General features: G+C 41.2%; 1 protein-coding gene across 1 annotated transcript; it reads right to left on the bottom strand.

Annotated features, from left to right (window-relative positions):
• Positions 1–2,578: 2,578 nt before the first annotated feature.
• LOC109873612 (cholesterol 7-desaturase-like) lies at positions 2,579–18,171 on the bottom strand. Its single transcript, XM_020465249.1, has 8 exons — positions 18,165–18,171; positions 11,422–11,600; positions 11,019–11,171; positions 7,520–7,651; positions 7,259–7,369; positions 4,387–4,398; positions 3,996–4,131; positions 2,579–2,595 (listed from the first exon to the last, which is right to left on the bottom strand). Exons 1-8 carry the CDS (start codon positions 18,169–18,171, stop codon positions 2,579–2,581), a joined length of 747 nt encoding a protein of 248 aa, XP_020320838.1.
• Positions 18,172–18,980: the final 809 nt, after the last annotated feature.

Consider the following 18,980-nt stretch of genomic DNA (forward strand, 5'->3'; position numbering starts at 1 on the left):
ACACATGGTCACTTACTCAACCCAGGGCATGCACCCTTCTACATGACATAGGTTCATAAATCATTACATAGGGTCATAAATCAGGCTTGGGTCATCAATCATTAACGGCCTGTCAAAGGGACCCTTACTCACCCCATAGCCCCCACCTAACCAGGCTTGTCTATCAGGCTTGGGTCATCAATCATTAACGGCCTGTCAAATGGACCCTTACTCACCCCATAGCCCCCACCTAACCAGGCTTGCCTGACCAGAAGACATGCACACGTCATCACTACATAGGGTTCATATAGAGTTCACATAGGGTCATCAATCAAAATTTTGACCCGTGACATCTACTCTATTCTCTCTAATGTACGGCATCATCAGCACCATGTTAGCACTCTCACAGCTTTTCTCATTACAGAGCATGTTTTAGAGTCTGAAGTGAAGTAGCTCAAACAATTTTGCCACATAATATTTGCTACATTTGAGTGCATAGACAGTACGAGTCAAATGTTTGGACACACATACTCATTCAAGGGTTATAGCATTATAGAATAATAGTTCAAAACTATGAAATGACACATATGGAATCATGTAGTAACCAAAAAAGTGTTGAACAAATCAAAATATGTTTTATATTTTATATTCTTCAAAGTAACCACTCTTTGCCTTGATGACAGCCTTGCACACGCTTTGCATTCTCTCAACCAGCTTCATGAGGTAGTCACCTGGAATGCATTTGAATTAACAGGTGTGCCTGGTTAAAAGTTAATTAGTGGAATTGCTTTCTTTCTTAATACGTTTGAGCCAATCAGTTGTGTTGTGACAAGATAGGGGTGGTTTACAGAAGATCGCCCTATTTGGTAAAAGACCAAGTCCATATTATGGCAAAGAGAAATTATAGTCCATCATTAATTTAAGACATGAAGGTCAGTCAATACGGAACATTTCAAGAACTTTGAAAGTGTCTTCAAGTGCAGTCTCAAAAACCATCAAGCGCTATGATGAAACTGGCTCTCATGAGGACCGCCACAGGAAAGGAAGACCCATAGTTACCTCTGCTGCAGAGGATAAGTTCAGTAGAATTACCTGCCTCAGAAATTGCAGCCCAAATAAATGATTCACAGAGTTCAAGTTGCAGACACATCTCAACATGAACTATTCAGAGACTGCGTGAACCAGGCCTTCATGGTCGAATTGCTGCAAAGAAACCACTACTAAAGGACACCAATAAGAACAGACTTGCTTGGGCCAAGAAACGCACACAATGGACATTAACATGTGGAAATCTGTCCTTTGATCTGATGAATCCAAATTTGAGATTTTTCATTCCAACCACTGTGTCTTTGTGAAACGCAGAGTAGGTGAACGAATGATCTCTGCACGTGTGGTTCCCACCGTGAAGCATGGAGGAGGAAGTGTGATGGTGCTTTGCTGGTGACACTGTCAGTGATTTATTTAGAATTCAAGGCACACTTAACCAGCATGGCTACCAATGCATTCTGCAGTGATACGCCATCCCATCTGGTTGGCGCTTAGTGGGACTTTCATTTGTTTTTCAAAAGGACAATGACCCAACACTCCTCCAGGCTGTGTAAGGACTATTTGACCAAGAAAGAGAGTGATGGAATGCATCAGATGACCTGGCCTCCACAATCACCCAACCTCAACCCAATTGAGATGGTTTGGGATGAGTTGGACTGCAGAGTGAAGGAAAAGCAACCAACAAGTACTGTGTGCAACGCTGTCATCAAGGCAAAGGGTGGCTACTTTGAAGAACATAAAATATAAAACATATTTTGATTTATTTGACACTTTTTTGGTAACTACATGATTCCATATGTGTTATTTCTTAGTTTTGATGTCTTCACTATTATTCTACAATGTCCAAACGTTTGACTGGTACTCTATATACATTCATTTTTTCAACTGGTACCGGGGGACCTTCAGAGTCTTGTGAAGCCTATGGGCGTCCTAGAGAGACTCATCTTTCCTCAAAACAACCATCATGTACGTGTTCATGAGAGTCTCACCTTTCCACAGACGGGTCATATTAGTGTTTAGTCAAACTGTTCGGACGCTACAGACAGAAGCTGGCAGATTGGCTGTGCCGACTTCAAACGATTCCCAAGACGCTTGTAGGGATCGTAGAGCAAAACAGAGTGTCATCTTTCCATATAGGAGTCATAATTGTTTTGTAGGCCAAACCATTCGGACACTACAGATGAGAAGATCGATATTCAGGATGTGTCGTGGTCTGACACGGCTCCAGCTCTGTCACATTTCAGATGTGAAAGTGTGACATCGGAGTATACGGTGGATTGAGACGCATCCAATGCAAAGAAATTGATACCTCTAGCTGAAACTGACAGATTTTATGGGGATTTTTTTATTACGCTAACTAGATTTCCACGGGTGCGCGGACATCGACTCCAACATGAATGCTTTAAGCACTCATTTTGGAACACTTAGTGTTGTCCTCACGAGCCACGACTGCTTGATTTGGGACTTCCTTGAGAGCTTAGGCCGAAAATAAATGACGTGGTTTCAGTTATAGGGAGTGAGTGTTTTCACACTGGCCTATTTTGTATGGTACTCACAGGTCCATGGTTCCTGGAGATACAAAGATCAAACTGAAGCCTGCTGGAATCATATAACAATGTACAGACAGCACACATTTTTTCAATACATTCACACAGTATGTAGTCTTACTATCAGTTACAATATAGGCTAGGCATTCTGGCATATCTATTCATATTGCTTGGATCTGATTGATTTTCCCGGTAATATGGGCTGGATCCTGTACGACTGAGATGGGGATAAACTGGATTTAAGACACCAGGAGCAATCAGAAGAAATCAGAAAAAGCAGTCCTCAATCCTACAAGATCACAGCCACCGGTCTTCATTTCCTATACTGAACAGCCCAAAGATAGTCTGGTAACTTTTTACCTGTACAGCGGTGATGAGAGATTTGAGGGAATTGTTTTGCTCTGTTTGAAAAATAACAAGAAAGGGAAAAGAAAAAACCTCCCACCAGCACTTAGTCTTGCTATGGAAGTCCAATTAAGAGAAAATGTGGGGCAAAAATGCTTTGCTCCGACCAAACTCTACGCCACTCCCACGGACGTTAGTTCATTCTACGCTTATGACTACCTCTTAAGTACCTCCCCAATGATTTCTAGAACGCAAACACATTCTAACCGTTCTGATTGGTCCCTGAATCCGATGGCTTAGGCCAGAGACAGAACACAAGAGGGCAAAGCAACGTTTAAAAATAAATTGTCATTTGCTTTGGTACTCTGATTGGTTAGAGATGATCCAACCGCTGATGACTTTGTTTAGTACAACGCCCCTCATTTTCAGGTCACCACAAACTCATTTAATGATGGCAATCTCACACTGAAGTATGTAGCGAACATTGAGCAGCGAATGAGTTTTGGGCTTTGGTAGAATAACAGGCCCTTTGGGCACTTAGTTACAGCTCGGTTATCAAAACAATAACAAATGCTTTTTTTATTAACGTTGCTTTGAATCACAAGGCCCCACAATTCATTAACCATGAAGGAACTGGCTGGATTAAAGTAATGGTTTCTGCAAAAGACTAACCGTTTTCTGGTGTTCATTTTCTCCCCATTCTGAGTCCAAGGGTGTCCTCTTCTTTTTGATGTTTTAATGCATTTTGGAGATTGAATGTCTTTTTGGGCCATTACCTCTGTTGGATTTCTTCTGCTTCCTCCAGTGTGTGAGATAAGAAGTCCAGGGTGTTGTGCTGGTAGTGCAGGTGTAACGGATGTGAAACGGCTAGCTTAGTCAGCGGTGGTGAGCTCTAAATAGCGTTTCAATCGGTGACGTCACTTGCTTTGAGACCTTGAAGTAGTGGTTCCCCTTGCTCTACAAGGGGAACCATGGGTAACGATGGGTAACGATGCTTCGTGGGTGACTGTTGTTGATGTGTGCAGAGGGTCCCTGGTTCGCGCCAGGTATGGGCGAGGGGACGGTTTAAAGTTATACTGTTACACAGGCGAGGACTGTTGTCTCTGTAGAACTGACTGAACCAGCACCTGTGTTTCTGGATGGTAGAGTTCTCCACCTGTAGGGGTTTAGAGATGTCCTTCTTATTGTTCCAGATCATCACGTCCCACTCAAACTGGGATACAAACAGTCAGAACAAAAAACTGTTAGTTACACATCAAAACCTTCAATAAAGAGTGATGATTTTGAAAAGAATGTTCACATAAAAAGCAAAAAATTGCCAATTAGTGACTTTTTAAGCTTTTATTCATTTTCAGAAATGTTGGTCAATTCTATTTTTTGTTTTGTTAGGTTCTGAACAAACAGAGTGAATGAAAACTCAAACAGACAACTAGAAAAAGCTCAAACCCAAGAAGTTTATTCAACCCACTAGGTGCTTCAGCTACGAACACAACATACAAGTCACACAAGCACATATTTATACCTTGCGACTAGGCAGAGTTGCTGTACCTCCTTGCATGTCTAAGAAAAACACTGCTTCTCTGTTGTTAGGCAGAAACACAGTAGGTTCATCTTATTGGTATTGTCATGGCCCTGCCTAAATCTAGTACCCTTATGGGCATGGAAATGTGTGTGTGTGTGTGTCAGATAGGACTGTAATCAGATGGTCTTTGAAGTGGACCCCTCCCAGCAGTGTCTTCTCTCTTCAACTGTTGACCTTATCTCGAGTTGAGTTCCACATCCCCCATGGTCCTAGTTCCTCAGCAGCTGACCTGCCTCGTGAAGAATTTAAACTAGACTGTTGCTCTTTGTCTCCCCCTTAGGAACATTCACATTCAACAATCACATACAGAATATTAACTTTATGCACTTACCCTTTTCTCACTCACTTCCATACACAAAGTTCCTCTTTACCCTTCCTTGACCCCCAACATATACATTCCTTATACATATTAAAGTAATCACTGTTCTGGTATGGTAACATGAATAAGCATATTTCAAGCTTGAATCCAACAGTTTAATGAACTTGTGGAAGAGACTGGTGTGTTCCCCCATCTCATCATGGCATGGGGTTGTTAAATGACAGACATGTATTTCGTTGAAACCTTTCACTAGATGGTTTCATTTCAGAGACAATCACATGTTGATGCAAAAGGAGATATATCCACCTCACTCTCAGAGAATAAAGTATCATTTCAATGGATTACACAGTCAAATGTGACAAATAATGACATTTATAATGAAGAACCGTACAAATGATTTGTGACATCAATATTTAAAAAATTTATAGAAAAAAATGAATCATTACAATATGAGATCTGGGCTCTGGTCAAAAGTAGTGCACTATATAGGGAATAGGTTGCCATTTGGGACAAGACCCTAACTCTAACCAAACACTATATCATGAGGCTAGATTTATGATGTGTTGAATTTAAACAGTATGTTAAATATACAGGGTACGAACGTTCCATTCAGCTAAACAAACGGGTGTGGAGTTTTTCAACCAAATCAATGAATTAAAAACCTGAGGACAGTAATATTTTACACAAACATAAAGGTACCCATAAGCTTTTTTTCTGATGAAAAAACACAACAGTGAAGAATTGGTGGATATAGCGTTTTGGAAATAAAATCTTTATATTTTTGACCATATATTCACCAAATTATGACTAATTGAATATGAATAATGCCCAGCATATGCAGTTACAAAACAACCAAATGTTTCCTGATCTGTTTTATATCTCTCAGATATAGGAGAGACACTTCAGAACAAACTTCCCTTTTATATTATTTTGGGACTATCTGTTGTACTATGTAGTGAATCTGTTATTCAATGTATGGGCTAATAGCAGTAAGGACCCCCAAAAATTAGATATATTTTTTTTATACTTCAAGGGGTATTAAAATTCTAAATCAAATAGCTAAATGATCCTCGATATGAATTCATTAAAACAATTCCATATAGCTTAGGGCTTAGACTCTGAGAGGTTAAGGATACTAATGAGGTGTATGAATTGACATGCATATTGATATTCGTCTTGTTTGTAATATGATTTATCACATTGAGAACGGTTGGACCATTGGCTGCTCTGGTAGAAGATGGAGTGGGACACAGTGCAGTAGAGGCTCCACGGGCGTCACAAATGTACACAATTCTGGGTGGAGCTAAATGGACCTTTCATCAACACATTTAATTGGCTTATATTGCTGGGCACATCAGACTGAAACACTGTTATTGATACTAAACTAAGGTGAATGCTAATTGCTTTCTATGATGAGTGTTTGGATACTATTCCTTGTTCTGTCTCTACAGCACCCAGGGACCACACTCTCCAACCCCAGATGACCTAAGACAGAGTTCTAGGTCATCTCCACACTGCCAAAGGGCTTGTTCAGCATCATCATACTGGCTGAGGCAGCTTGTTTGGAAGCAGCCGTGTACACAGGTCCAAAGCACAGTCAAGCGAAAACAAGAGGTGGAAAAGCTGTCTGAATGGCCAGTTTATTCCTTGGAGACAGTGACATATATCTAAGCTGACAGAGAGGCTAAAAGCAAGAGCAGTCTTTGCACTGGGTGGCCTTGGCTGACACACTTCAGCTGTGTTTTATGACTGAATGCATCACCCAAGTGACATCATTTTCTAAACACTATCTAGTGCTGCCCTGGGGGCAGTCTGTCTTCCTGTCTGTCTGTCTGCCTGTCTGTGGGCAGTGGTGTAAAGTACTTAAGTAAAAATACTTGAAAGTACTACTTCAGTAGTTTTCTGTACTTTACATTACTATTTATATATATATTTTTAACGATTTTTACTTTTACTTCACTACATTCCTAAAGAAAATAATGTACTTTCTACTCCATACATTTTCCCTGACACCCAAAAGTACTCATTACATTTTGAATGCTTAGCAGGACAGGAACATTTTCTAATTCACACACTTAAAGAGACAATCCCTGGCCATCCCTACTGCATCTGATCTGGCGGACTCACTAAATACAAATGCTTTGTTTGCTAATTATGAGTGTTGCTGTGTGCCCCTGGCTATCCGTAACAAAAATGTAAAGAACATTGTGCCGTCTGGTTTGCTTGATATAAGGAATTTGAAATTATTTGTATTTATACTTTTACTTTTGATACTTAAGGATATTTAAAACCTAATAGTTTTGGACTTTTACTCAATAGGATTTTACTAGGTGACTTTCAATTTTACTTGAGTCATTTTCTATTAAGGTATCTTTACTTTTAATCAAGTATGAAAATTGGGTACTTTTTCCACCACTGTCTGTGAGTGATCATCTGTACCTGTCGAGCCACTACATCCACATCCAGTAGAGGCCAGTGGCGTCCAAACACAGCAAGGGCATGTGCCACCAGCATCTGGGAGCAGTGCTTAGTGGGCTCAGACTCAGATTCCTATTGCATCTTGAATACACACACACACACACACACACACACACACACACACACACACACACACACCATTAAGGCACCATTTAAAGAAGTTCTACATGTATATACAGTATAACTAGGGCCCAGAGTGCGAAGTTCACATAGTCAGGAAGCTCTTAGCTTCCAGTCATACCTTACAAACTCCAAGGTCTTGCTGTTGGTGTAGTGCAGGTCAACCCCAGTCACAATGCCTGGTGTGTGCAGGTGGGCCAGGTGGGCAAAATCTACTGCATTCTCAGGGATCTCCTACAGCGGACCGTCACAGAGAGGAAAAGGCACAGCTGGCTCTCTATTTATAAGTCAAAGTCTTGAGGATTTACATAATAGCACACATCCAGTGGCAATTTTAGCAAGAAAAACTTGGTGGGCAAACACATTTTTTTTTGTTTTTTTTGGGGGGGGGGGGCATGCCAGCAAAGCCACAACACAACACTAAACATTACATTAATTGCACTGTAACAGAGAAAAACAGTGACCACAAACTGTTAGGGCCTACATAAAGCTGTCCCAACAGCAGAGTCCCAACACCTTACCACTGCTACACCTGGCTATCAGCGGAGCCTTGTCTGGCAGCGAAACAATTCATTCAGCCTCATTTACTGCCTTTAAAAAAAACACAGCTGATATGGCAGACTTGCTTAAACAAATGTGGTTTCTAATGACAATTGAGATGTACAAACTATGACATAAGGGGAGGACAAACAGATAAGAGGAAATCCGTCATTTCGATTAAGACATTAAAGAGCAAGCTAGGACAGACGTGGTCAATATAACTATTTGTTCAGTACTTTTGAAATGTACAGTGACAGAATTCAGAACATGGGCCATTCTTACAGTGTTCTCCCTGTACACCAAGACAGAACCGTAAGACAAAAAAAGGGGGCATATAAGCAGACATTGAAAGCTATTACAAAATTATTTGATGACATTTCTCTAAAACAGGTTATAGGCTACATGTGCACCACTATGTCAGAACAGTAGGCAAAAGGGGGGGAAATATACCAAATTATTAGTGTGAGGGACATGGTCTACTAACAGCTTACTTCACAACATACACTTAGTATTACTTTCTTAGCTACAGTATACATATCTCCCTGGCATATTATGTAATTTATGTAATTTATGCAGCAGCGTACAAGATATTTTGGACTCACCTTGTTGGGCTGTGCTCACTTGAACAGGAAGGTGGCGCAGCTGTCCTTTGTGGGCACATTCTGTCATAAAAATGTGGCATCAAAATCTGGCATTCTCTGGATTTATGGTGCTTTGAAGACAACTGGGAGCTCGCAAAAAAAAAGTATAAACATGATGATGTCAGTGATCTTCAGGTCGGAGCTTTAGAAGAGTTCAGAGTTCCCGACTTACAATTCAGAGTTGGATGACCGTTCAAAATGTATTTTCCCAGTCTGAGCATGTTTTTTGAACTCACTGAAGTCAGATTTCCCAGTTCTGAGTTAACAGTTGTTTTTTTGATGACAATGATTGAATAGGATTTCCCAGGAGATTGTCGACTTGATTCATGAGGATGACTGCTAGCTAAGATTTAGAAAGTATGATGTTGACATGATCAGTCCAATCAAAGCTACTGTAGATATAACGTGATTTGAAGTAATTTTGTCTGTGGCCAATGACCTTGAGCTTTCTTGGATGGGCACTTCTAATGTAACTCCCCATGAGTGATAACACTGATATTTGAAAATAAAATAAACCTCAACCTGACACAATAAATTCGATTTTGGCTAAACAAACCAACAGTTAAAAATAAGTAAATAAATGAACATATCTAGCAATGGCACAATGAAGTCACAGTCACTGCAGAAAATTACCAACCGCTACGCTCCGTATTTTCCGCTGGCTGCCCGACCACCACAGAAAGCTCTGCGCTACGCTGAAACGCCTGCATTTCGGAGCTGCCTTACTCAAGAACGCAGCCTCCAGTATTTATGCTGCAGTAGTTTATGTGTCGGGGGGCTAGGGTAAGTTTGTTATATCTGGAGTACTTCTCCTGTCCTATTCGGTGTCCTGTGTGAATTTAAGTGTGCTCTCTCTAATTCTCTCTTTCTCTCTTTCTTTCTCTCTCTCGGAGGACCTGAGCCCTAGGACCATGCCTCAGGACTACCTGACATGATGACTCCTTGCTGTCCCCAGTCCACCTGGCAGTGCTGCTGCTCCAGTTTCAACTGTTCTGCCTTATTATTATTGGACCATGCTGGTCATTTATGGACATTTGAATATCTTGTCCATGTTCTGTTATAATCTCCACCCGGCACAGCCAGAAGAGGACTGGCCACCCCACATAGCCTGGTTCCTCTCTAGGTTTCTTCCTAGGTTTTGGCCTTTCTAGGGAGTTTTTCCTAGCCACCGTGCTTCTACACCTGCATTGCTTGCTGTTTGGGGTTTTAGGCTGGGTTTCTGTACAGCACTTTGAGATATCAGCTGATGTACGAAGGGCTATATAAATAAATTTGATTTGATTTGATTTGAAAAAGAGACTGGGTTTGTATGCAGCTTAATTAACTCAATTATTTTGTATTTGTTTTTACATTGTTTGCAAACTAATATGCCTCCTTCACTCACGCCGCCAAGCTTACCCTAGTAAAACTGACTATCCTACCGATCCTCGACTTCGGCGATGTCATCTACAAAATGGCTTCCAACACTCTACTCAGCAAACTGGATGCAGTCTATCACAGTGCCATCCGTTTTGTCACTAAAGAGCCTTATACCACCCACCACTGCGACTTGTATGCTCTAGTCGGCTGGCCCTCACTACATATTCGTCGCCGGACCCACTGGCTCCAGGTCATCTACAAGTCCATGCTAGGTAAAGCTCCGCCTTATCTCAGTTCACTGGTCATGATGGCAACACCCATCCATAGCACGCGCTCCAGCAGGTGTATCTCACTGATCATCCCTAAAGCCAACACCTCATTTGGCCGCCTTTCGTTCCAGTACTCTGCTGCCTGTGACTGGAACGAATTGCAAAAATCGCTGAAGTGGGAGACTTTTATCTCCCTCACCAACTTCAAACATATCTGAGCAGCTAACCGATCGCTGCAGCTGTACATAGTCTATTGGTAAATAGCCCACCCATTTTCACCTACCTCATCCCCATACTGTTTTTATTTATTTACTTTTCTGCTCTTTTGCACACCAATATCTCTACCTGTACATGACCATCTGATCATTTATCACTCCAGTGTTAATCTGCAAAATTGTAATTATTCGCCTACCTCCTCATGCCTTTTGCACACATTGTATATAGACTCCCCCTTTTTTTCTACTGTGTTATCGACTTGTTAATTGTTTACTCCATGTGTAACTCTGTGTTGTCTGTTCACACTGCTATGCTTTATCTTGGCCAGGTCGCAGTTGCAAATGAGAACTTGTTCTCAACTAGCCTACCTGGTTAAATAAAGGTGAAATAAATAAATAAATAAAAATTAAAATGTGACACGTATTAATGCCAAAATAACATGCAAAACAGGCAACCACCCCGCTGAATGACGGGTCGCCACTGCACACACCTAAAGTAATCATATGGTAAAACAAAAATCTAAACAAGTATAAAATAAGTACTTTTTCCTTATCAAACACACAACAGAAAACAAACCTCTATGTTTGCGTTGATGAAGTGCTCCGTGCATCCCTGGTAGACCCATTCCCCCTGTGTGAGCTTTGGTACCATCCAGCGCGGTTCCTCTCCGTCACAGTGGAACCACACCAGAACCTGACCGCTGGTCTCCATACTGGGACAGCAGGGCACCTTGGATCAACAAGGATCAACTGAGAGAAAAAACACATTATTATATTTCTCTAGATGACACATCAATCTATTTTAAAATGTAACTTAAGACATTACACTGTTTATAATCTTGGTGCAAAGAACCAAATCAACTAATAATGTTAAGGCTGTCACGAAAGATGACTTAGTTGACAGACATCGAATCCCATTTTGTTTGCTGGATACATTATAAACATAGTTAAATTACATTGAGTTAGTCATGGCTTCTCACCTTTCTCTGCATAGGGATCCTCACACACTTCCCGTCTTCCCTCCGGCACTGCCAGCTGTGGAACGGGCACACTATGCTCTGTCCCACCACATGCCCCCCTACTGCCAGATTGGCACCCAGGAAGGGGCAGTAGGCATCCACAACGCAGGCTTTGCCCTCTGTGCCCCGAACACTGCCACCTGCTCATCTGGGAGGAAAACAGATTTGGGAAAGGAGGTCAAAGTAACCTGTGAGGAGTTGAGTCTTCAAATGAAATGACTACTACAATAAAATACTTGAAATATCCTCTTGAAGTCAGTTCAGACACCTAAGTTATTGAGTCAGCGTTATACTCTTTGACGGACAGCTCAAAATATGTGAAAAGGCTGCATTTCTCTTTAAATCCACAGGATGTCACCAGTAAAAATATCAGGAAGCTTTAGGCACCAATACCACATTAAGCCATTGCCCTGCCCTGCGTAGTGAGCAATCAGATTGAGACAGTGCAGGATTGGAGACAGAACCAAAAGCCAAGTCGCAACCCATCTGGCTCAGACCCCGACTGTGACCCCAGGTAGCTAAGATTACCTTCAGATTAAAATAAATAAATAATTTTAAAAAGCCACCGGACCGTCACTAAGGTTAAGATACAGTGGCCCTGGGAATGCTTGGCAGTGAGAAGGCACTCCTGGTTAATGCCCTGCCACCCCAAGGAGAGCAGCTAAGTAGAGCACACCATGACTGTAAATACACTCGCTGCAGAACAGAATTAGACAGCCTGCAAAAGTTGACTGAGATAGATTGAGAAGAGTGTCCTAGACTGACTGTGTACTGAATAAAACTGACAGATTTTCAGGGCTAATTGTATAGACCACAACGGAACATGTCAAACATTGGTTTGGGTCAGCAGAATCTGGGACAGGCTCTTACTGTTGCCTGGATAACTGGCACAGATTAATCAACAAGGAAAACTGATTGGATATGCAAAAAGTCATCAATGTAAGGCAATTTCATATTTTTTTTTGGGGGGGGGGGATTTCACATTAAATTCACATTAGTTGACAACTCAACCAAATGGAAATCAAAACTAAATGTTTAAATGACGTCTGTGCCAGTGAGAACTGAGCATCAATCATTTTAGACAAGGACATTTTGAAATATAAATGCCAAATATCCTGTGAACTAGTGGTACTGGGGAGAACTGAAGAATGATTAATCCCGTAACAGGGGGAGATTTATCTAACTTTCACTGACATGATTTGAGTCAAGTATGGCAGCATACACTGTCAATACAAAGAAAATGGAGGACTATCCAATTGTCTTTTTTTTCTTTAAAGGAGCTGTGTGGCCAAAACTTTAACAATTACTGGTCTCCTTTTAAACTTCATTTACACTGTGTATACCAAACATTAGGAACACTTTCCTCGTCACTACAGTCCCTGGTTTGTATCCAGGCTGAATCACATCCGGCTGTGATTGGGAGTCCCATAGTCACTACAGTCCCTGGTTTGTATCCAGGCTGTATCAGAATTTGTTCTCAATTGACTTGCCTAGTTAAATAAAGGTTAAATACAACAACAAAAAATTGAGTTGCACCCCCTTTCGCCCTCAGAACAACCTCAATTCGTCAGGGCATGGACTCTACAAGGTGTCAAAAGTGTTCCACAGGGATGCTGGCCCATGTTGACTCCAATGCTTCCCACAGTTGTGTCAAGTTAGCTAGATGACGTTTGGGTGGTCATCCTATGTCTGCAGGATGAAAACCTTGCAAGATAACTAAAACAGTTGATTTAACGAATCAGTGGGTCTGTTTGACAGGTTGTGACTTTAATTAATGCCACCCACTCACCTCAATTGATCTAATCTCGGCCCCTTGAATAGAAGTATGTCAGATTCACAATGAATTGCTGTGTGAAGAGCATTAGACTTGTAGGATTGGACAGCTAAGGTGTGTTGTCAGACTTCACCCACAGTAGAGGCTTGGGCAACCAACCCAACACTTGGGCAACCAAGACTAGCCTGACAAAACACCGCCCTCCACCTCCTGTCCGTCTGCTTTACTTACTGAAAAACTGCTTCATTTGATTTGTTCAACTTCTTAAGGTATAGGGGGCAGCATGTTCACTTTTGAATAAATAGCATGCCCAATTTCAACTTCCTGCTACTTATGCCAAGAATATATGATATGCATATTATTAGTAGATTTGGATAGAAAACACTCTGAAGTTTCTAAAACTGTTTGAATCATGTCTGTGAGTATATTTATTTTTTTATATTTCTATTTAACCAGGCAAGTCAGTTAAGAACAAATTCTTATTTTCAATTTTCATGGAACTAACAGTACTAACTGGCAGTTAACTGCCTGTTCAGGGGCAGAACAACAGATTTGTACCTTGTCAGCTTGGGGGTTTGAACTCACAATCTTCCAGTTATTAGTCACACGCTCTAACCACTAGGCTACCCTGCCGCCCCATATAACAGAACTTAGGTAAATATACCCACTGAAATCAACTAATAAGACACAGGTGTAAACAATAAGACAGACAAAAACAAAAAGGAAAAATGGATGGGTGGCAGCTAGTAGGCCAGTGACGACGACTACCGAGCACCGCCCGAACAGGGAGAGGAGCCACCTTCGGTGGAAGTCGTGACACTAGCATTCCTGTTTAACACTAACTGAAGTTTATTTAGTGCTTTCTCTTTATAGTCAGAGAGTAGAGCATCGAGGTAGTCTAATCTAGAAGCATGGATTAGTTTTTCTGCATGATTTTTGGAAAAAACGTTTCTGATTTTTGCAATGTTACGAAGATGGAAAAAAGCTGTCTTTGAAATATTTTTTATATGTTCCTCAATAGAGAGATCAGGGCCCAGAGTAACGCTGAGGTCCTTCACAGTTTTATTTGAAATTACTGCACAACCATCAAGATTAATAGTCAGATCTCTTTGTTTCTTCGGACCTAGAACTAGCATCTCTGTTTTGTCCCAGTTTAAAAGTAAAACATTTGCCGTGAAAGTTGACATTGTGTTTCCGAATGACATTTTCAAGAGGTAGAATATATAGTGGAAACAATAGTGGTCCTAACATGGAACTTTGAGGAACACCGAAACATACAATTGATTTGTCAAAGGCCAGTCCATCCACAAAGACGAACTGATATCTTTTCTGTCAGATAAGATCTTAACCAGGCAAGAACTTGTCCATGTAGACCAATTAAGGTTTCCAATATCTCCAACAGAATGTGGTGCTCTATGGTGTGAAAAGCAGCAGTAAGGTCTAGGAGCACGAGGACAGATGCAGAGCCTTGGTCTGACGCCAGAGCCTTGGTCTTCACGAGTGCAGTCTCAGTGCTATGATAGGGTCTAAAATCATTTTAGAGGAATGGGAGATTTTATATGGGCAGATAGTTTTTAAAACATTTTGCAGGTCAAGTTTTGGCTTTTTCAAGAGAGGCTTTATTACTGCCACTTTTAGTGAGTTTGGTACACATTCGGAGGATAGGGAGCCATTTATTATCTTCAACATAGGGGGGGCAAGTACAGGAAGTAGTTCTTTCCATAGTTTAGTTGGAATAGGGTCCAGTATGCAGCTTGGTTTAGTTGCCATGATGACTATATTCATGAATGTGTCAAGAGGTACAGGATTCCAAAACTTGATTTTCTCCATTGATCCTAGGTCCTGGCAGTTCTGCACAGACTCAGGACAACTGAGCTTTGGATAAATATGCAGATTCAAAGACAAATCTGTAATTTGCTTTCTAATGATCATGATCTTTTTGTCAAAGAAGTTCATTAATTAGTCACTGCACAAGTGAAAACCATCCTCTCTTGGGGAATGCTGCTTTTTAGTTAGCTTTGCAACAGTATCAAAAATACATTTTGAATTGTTCTTATTCTCCTCAATTAGGTTGGAAAAATAGGATGATCGAGCTTCAGTGAGGCCTCTTTGATATTGTACAGAACTGTCTTTCCAAGCTAGTCGGAAGACTTCTAGTTTGGTGGAGCGCCAATTCCGTTCCAATTTTCTGAAAGCTTGCTTCAGTCCTCTGGTATTTTCTGTATACCAGGGAGCTAATTTCTAAGGATTTTTGTTTTTAGGGGTGCGACTACATCTAGGGTATTATGCAAGGCTACATTTAGATCCTCAGTTAGGTGGTTAACTGATTTTTGTACTCCGACATCATTGGGTAGGTTGAGGGAGTCAGGAAGGGCATCTAGGAATCTTTGGGTTGTCTCAGAATTTATAGCATAGCTTTTGATGATCCTTGGTTGGGGTCTGAGCAGATTATTTGTTGCGATTGCAAAAGTAATAAGATGATGGTCTGATAGTCCAGGATTATGAGGAAAAACATTTAGATCCACAATATTTATTCCACGGGACAAAACCAATATTCGATATTAATATGACTGTGGAATTGAGAAGGTCTGGAGAGATGTTTGTACAAAACCACTGAGTCGATGATGGCTCCTAAATCCTTTCGGAGTGAGACTATGGACTTTTCAAAGTGAATATTGAAGTCACCATTTAAAAAAATGTATATCTACCATGACTACAAGGTCCAATAGGAATTCAGGGAACTCAGTGAGGAATGCCGTATACAGCTCAGGAGGCCTGTAAAAAGTACCTATAAAAAGTGATTGAGTAGGCTGTATAGATTTCATGATTACAAGCTCAAAACACAAAAACACAGTCATTTTTGGGGGGTAAATTTACATTTGCTGTTGTAAATGTAAGCAACACCTCCACCTTTGCAGGATGCGCAGGGGATATGGTGTCACGCCCTGGTCAAAGTATTTTTGTGTTTTTTCTTCATGTATTGGGTCAGGCCAGGGTGTGGCATGGAGTTTTTGTATTGTGGTGTGTTTTGTCTTGGGGTTTTGGTGTGTAGATATTTGGGATTGTAGCTAGTGGGGTTTTCTAGCAAAGTCTATGGCTGTCTGGAGTGATTCTCAATCAGAGGCAGGTGCTTATCGTTGTCTCTGATTGGGAACCATATTTAGGCAGCCATATGCTTTGAGTTTGTGGTGGGTGATTGTCCTTAGTGTCCTATGTGTACTCTTTGTTAGTTTGCACCAGATAGGCTGTTTCGGTTTCGTTTCTTGTTTTTGTAGTGTTCGTGTAGTTCGTGTTTCTTTGTTTTATTAAACATGAATCGCAATCGACACGCTGCAGTTTGGTCCGACTCTCCTTCATCACCACTAGAAAACCGTAACATATGGTCACTAGTGTAACCAGGAGGAGAGGCCTCATTTAACACAGTAAATTCATCAAGCTTGAGTCATGTTTCATTCAGGCCAGTCACATCAAGATTATGATCAGTGATTAGTTAATTTACTATGACTTCCTTGGAAGTGAGGGATCTAACATTAAGTAGCCCTATTTTGAGATGTGAGATATCTCAATCTCTTTCAACAATGACAGGAATGGAGGAGGACTTTATTCTAATGAGATTGTTAAGGCGAAGACTGCCATGTTCAGTTTTGCCTAACCTAGATCGAGGCATAGACACAGTCGCCAATGGGGATAACTGAGCTGACTACACTGACTGTGCTAGTGGCAGACCCCAATAAGCTGGCAGGCAGGCTGACAGTGGAGCTAGGCAATGTTGATGGATAAGATGAGAGCACCCCTCCAGCTAGGATGGAATCCGTCACTCCTCAGCAGAACAGGCTTGGTCTTGTTGACGGAGTGACGGAGACTCATCACTTCCCTTAACTGGGAGGGGGCCAGAGACAATTAATTGATGCCGACATATCTTTATTGCTAATTTACACGCTGAAGATATGTTGCGTTTGGTGACCTCTGTCTGGTGACTGGTTTTCTCAGGAGTCCCTAAAACATTAAACAACACAAATTACAATTTCATACTCATGTCACAACGCCCATAAAGCTTGCTAGCTAGCTGGCTAATGTTAGCTAGTCAGCTAGCTTGCTTTATGACAAAAATATGCATAATAATTTGTCTCTACACTAACTAACATATTCCTCTCAACTGTACATTTGTTGTATGATTTGTTATGATATTAGAATTACTTACATTTGCTTCCATCCTAGCATTTTTGTCAGTCATCTTTTCTGAAGAAAATTTCCATGGTTGGGTTGCATAGTGTCAAATTCGTCGTGGAAACCACTCAATATCATTGGTCATCGCCCTGCTACTGGTGATTTGCATACTGTTGGGAAATGCTGACCTTTTTCACTGTCTCCCACACCACATTTGCGCTGCCTAATGACCCACCGACTACTCCGCTTCTCACCGGTTTCCTTCCATTGAAAATGAATGCGAAGCAGTGTTTCACCACACGGTACCATGTGCTAGTGTACATGAGCCATTAGCTAACTAACTAGGTTGCTAGTTAGGGACACTGTGTGCTAGCTAGCTAGCTAGAATGCTATTTAGCTAGCTAGAACACAATGTCGCCCCTGCCTCCCGCCTGCTATGTACCGGACTAGCTGGCTAAGCTAGCACACAGTGTCCTTTGCTCCCATCTGCCCTTGCCGTCGTTAACAGAACTGCGGGAAAGGACACTGTCTACCGGTGTACTGCTCCCGCCCCTTCTTCTATGGGGTTTATCGGCGGCTGGCATCCAAAATTATTGTGTATTAACACCATCTATTTTCATGGAATGTTCTACCTATCCATTTTAGAGAAGCAGACTCGGCTGACCAACAAGATCGAGAAGATCCAGTGCCTAGCACCTTCTGTCATTGGTCCTGAATTGATGGTTAAGGTGTATGCTGTTTTAATGAGCGCATCTTGGGCTACCAGTCATCGTGGGGCTTCTCTTCAACAATGAATGCTTTCTTATGTGCAAAATGACAGTTGTTGCCAATATGATGCATTTCAGATAGGCCTACGTTTTTGTATATGTTGTATGTAGGATCAATACCGTGTGTAGACAAACTTTAACTCTGTTATCATTCATTTGCATTACACAGTTATTGTATGATAGGCTACTGTAAAAGGGATGTCAATACGATGAAAATGACACTTGTTCACCCCCTGCCTGCTCTCTTGCTATAGCGTGTGTGTGTTGCTCTCAGAATAGGCATTTACTCTTATTCACGGCAGATTCAAATGACCTACTGCCATGTAGGACATTTCACATCAGCTATGACTATAGAATATGCACTTAGTTTGATTTAGTTTGCTTTTCTGAAGCTCTCCAGCACAGAAAATATTGCGCAACTGGAGAAGTAGCAGCTTGGTTATACACATTGCATAGTGTCATAAATTCAACAGAAATGTAGCCTATAGTTTTAAAAAACTTCTTAGGGATAGCCCCCTTTTTTTCCATTTTCGCTTAAAATGACATACCAAATCTAACTGCCTGTAGCTCAGGCCCTGAAACAAGGATATGCATATTCTTGGTACCATTTGAAAGGAAACACTTTGAAGTTTGTGGAAATTTGAAAGGAATGTAGGAGAATATAACACAATAGATCTGGTAAAAGAAAATACAAAGAAGAAACTAAACTTTTTTTTTCTACCACTATCTTTGAAATGCAAGAGAAAGGTCCCAGTTCTAGCCATCACTCTGGTTGCAATTCCGACGGTGTCCATAAGATGGCAGCAGTGTAT

Source organism: Oncorhynchus kisutch, linkage group LG29 (assembly GCF_002021735.2).
Source record: "Oncorhynchus kisutch isolate 150728-3 linkage group LG29, Okis_V2, whole genome shotgun sequence".
NCBI classification, from domain to species: Eukaryota; Metazoa; Chordata; class Actinopteri; order Salmoniformes; family Salmonidae; genus Oncorhynchus; species Oncorhynchus kisutch.

Coding starts and splice junctions, on each gene's coding strand:
- LOC109873612 (XM_020465249.1), bottom strand. Junction 7,652..11,018: donor TCATCAACGCAAACATAGAG/GTTTGTTTTCTG, acceptor GGTCCGCTGTAG/GAGATCCCTGAGAATGCAGT. Junction 7,370..7,519: donor GGTATGACTGGAAGCTAAGA/GCTTCCTGACTA, acceptor AAGATGCAATAG/GAATCTGAGTCTGAGCCCAC.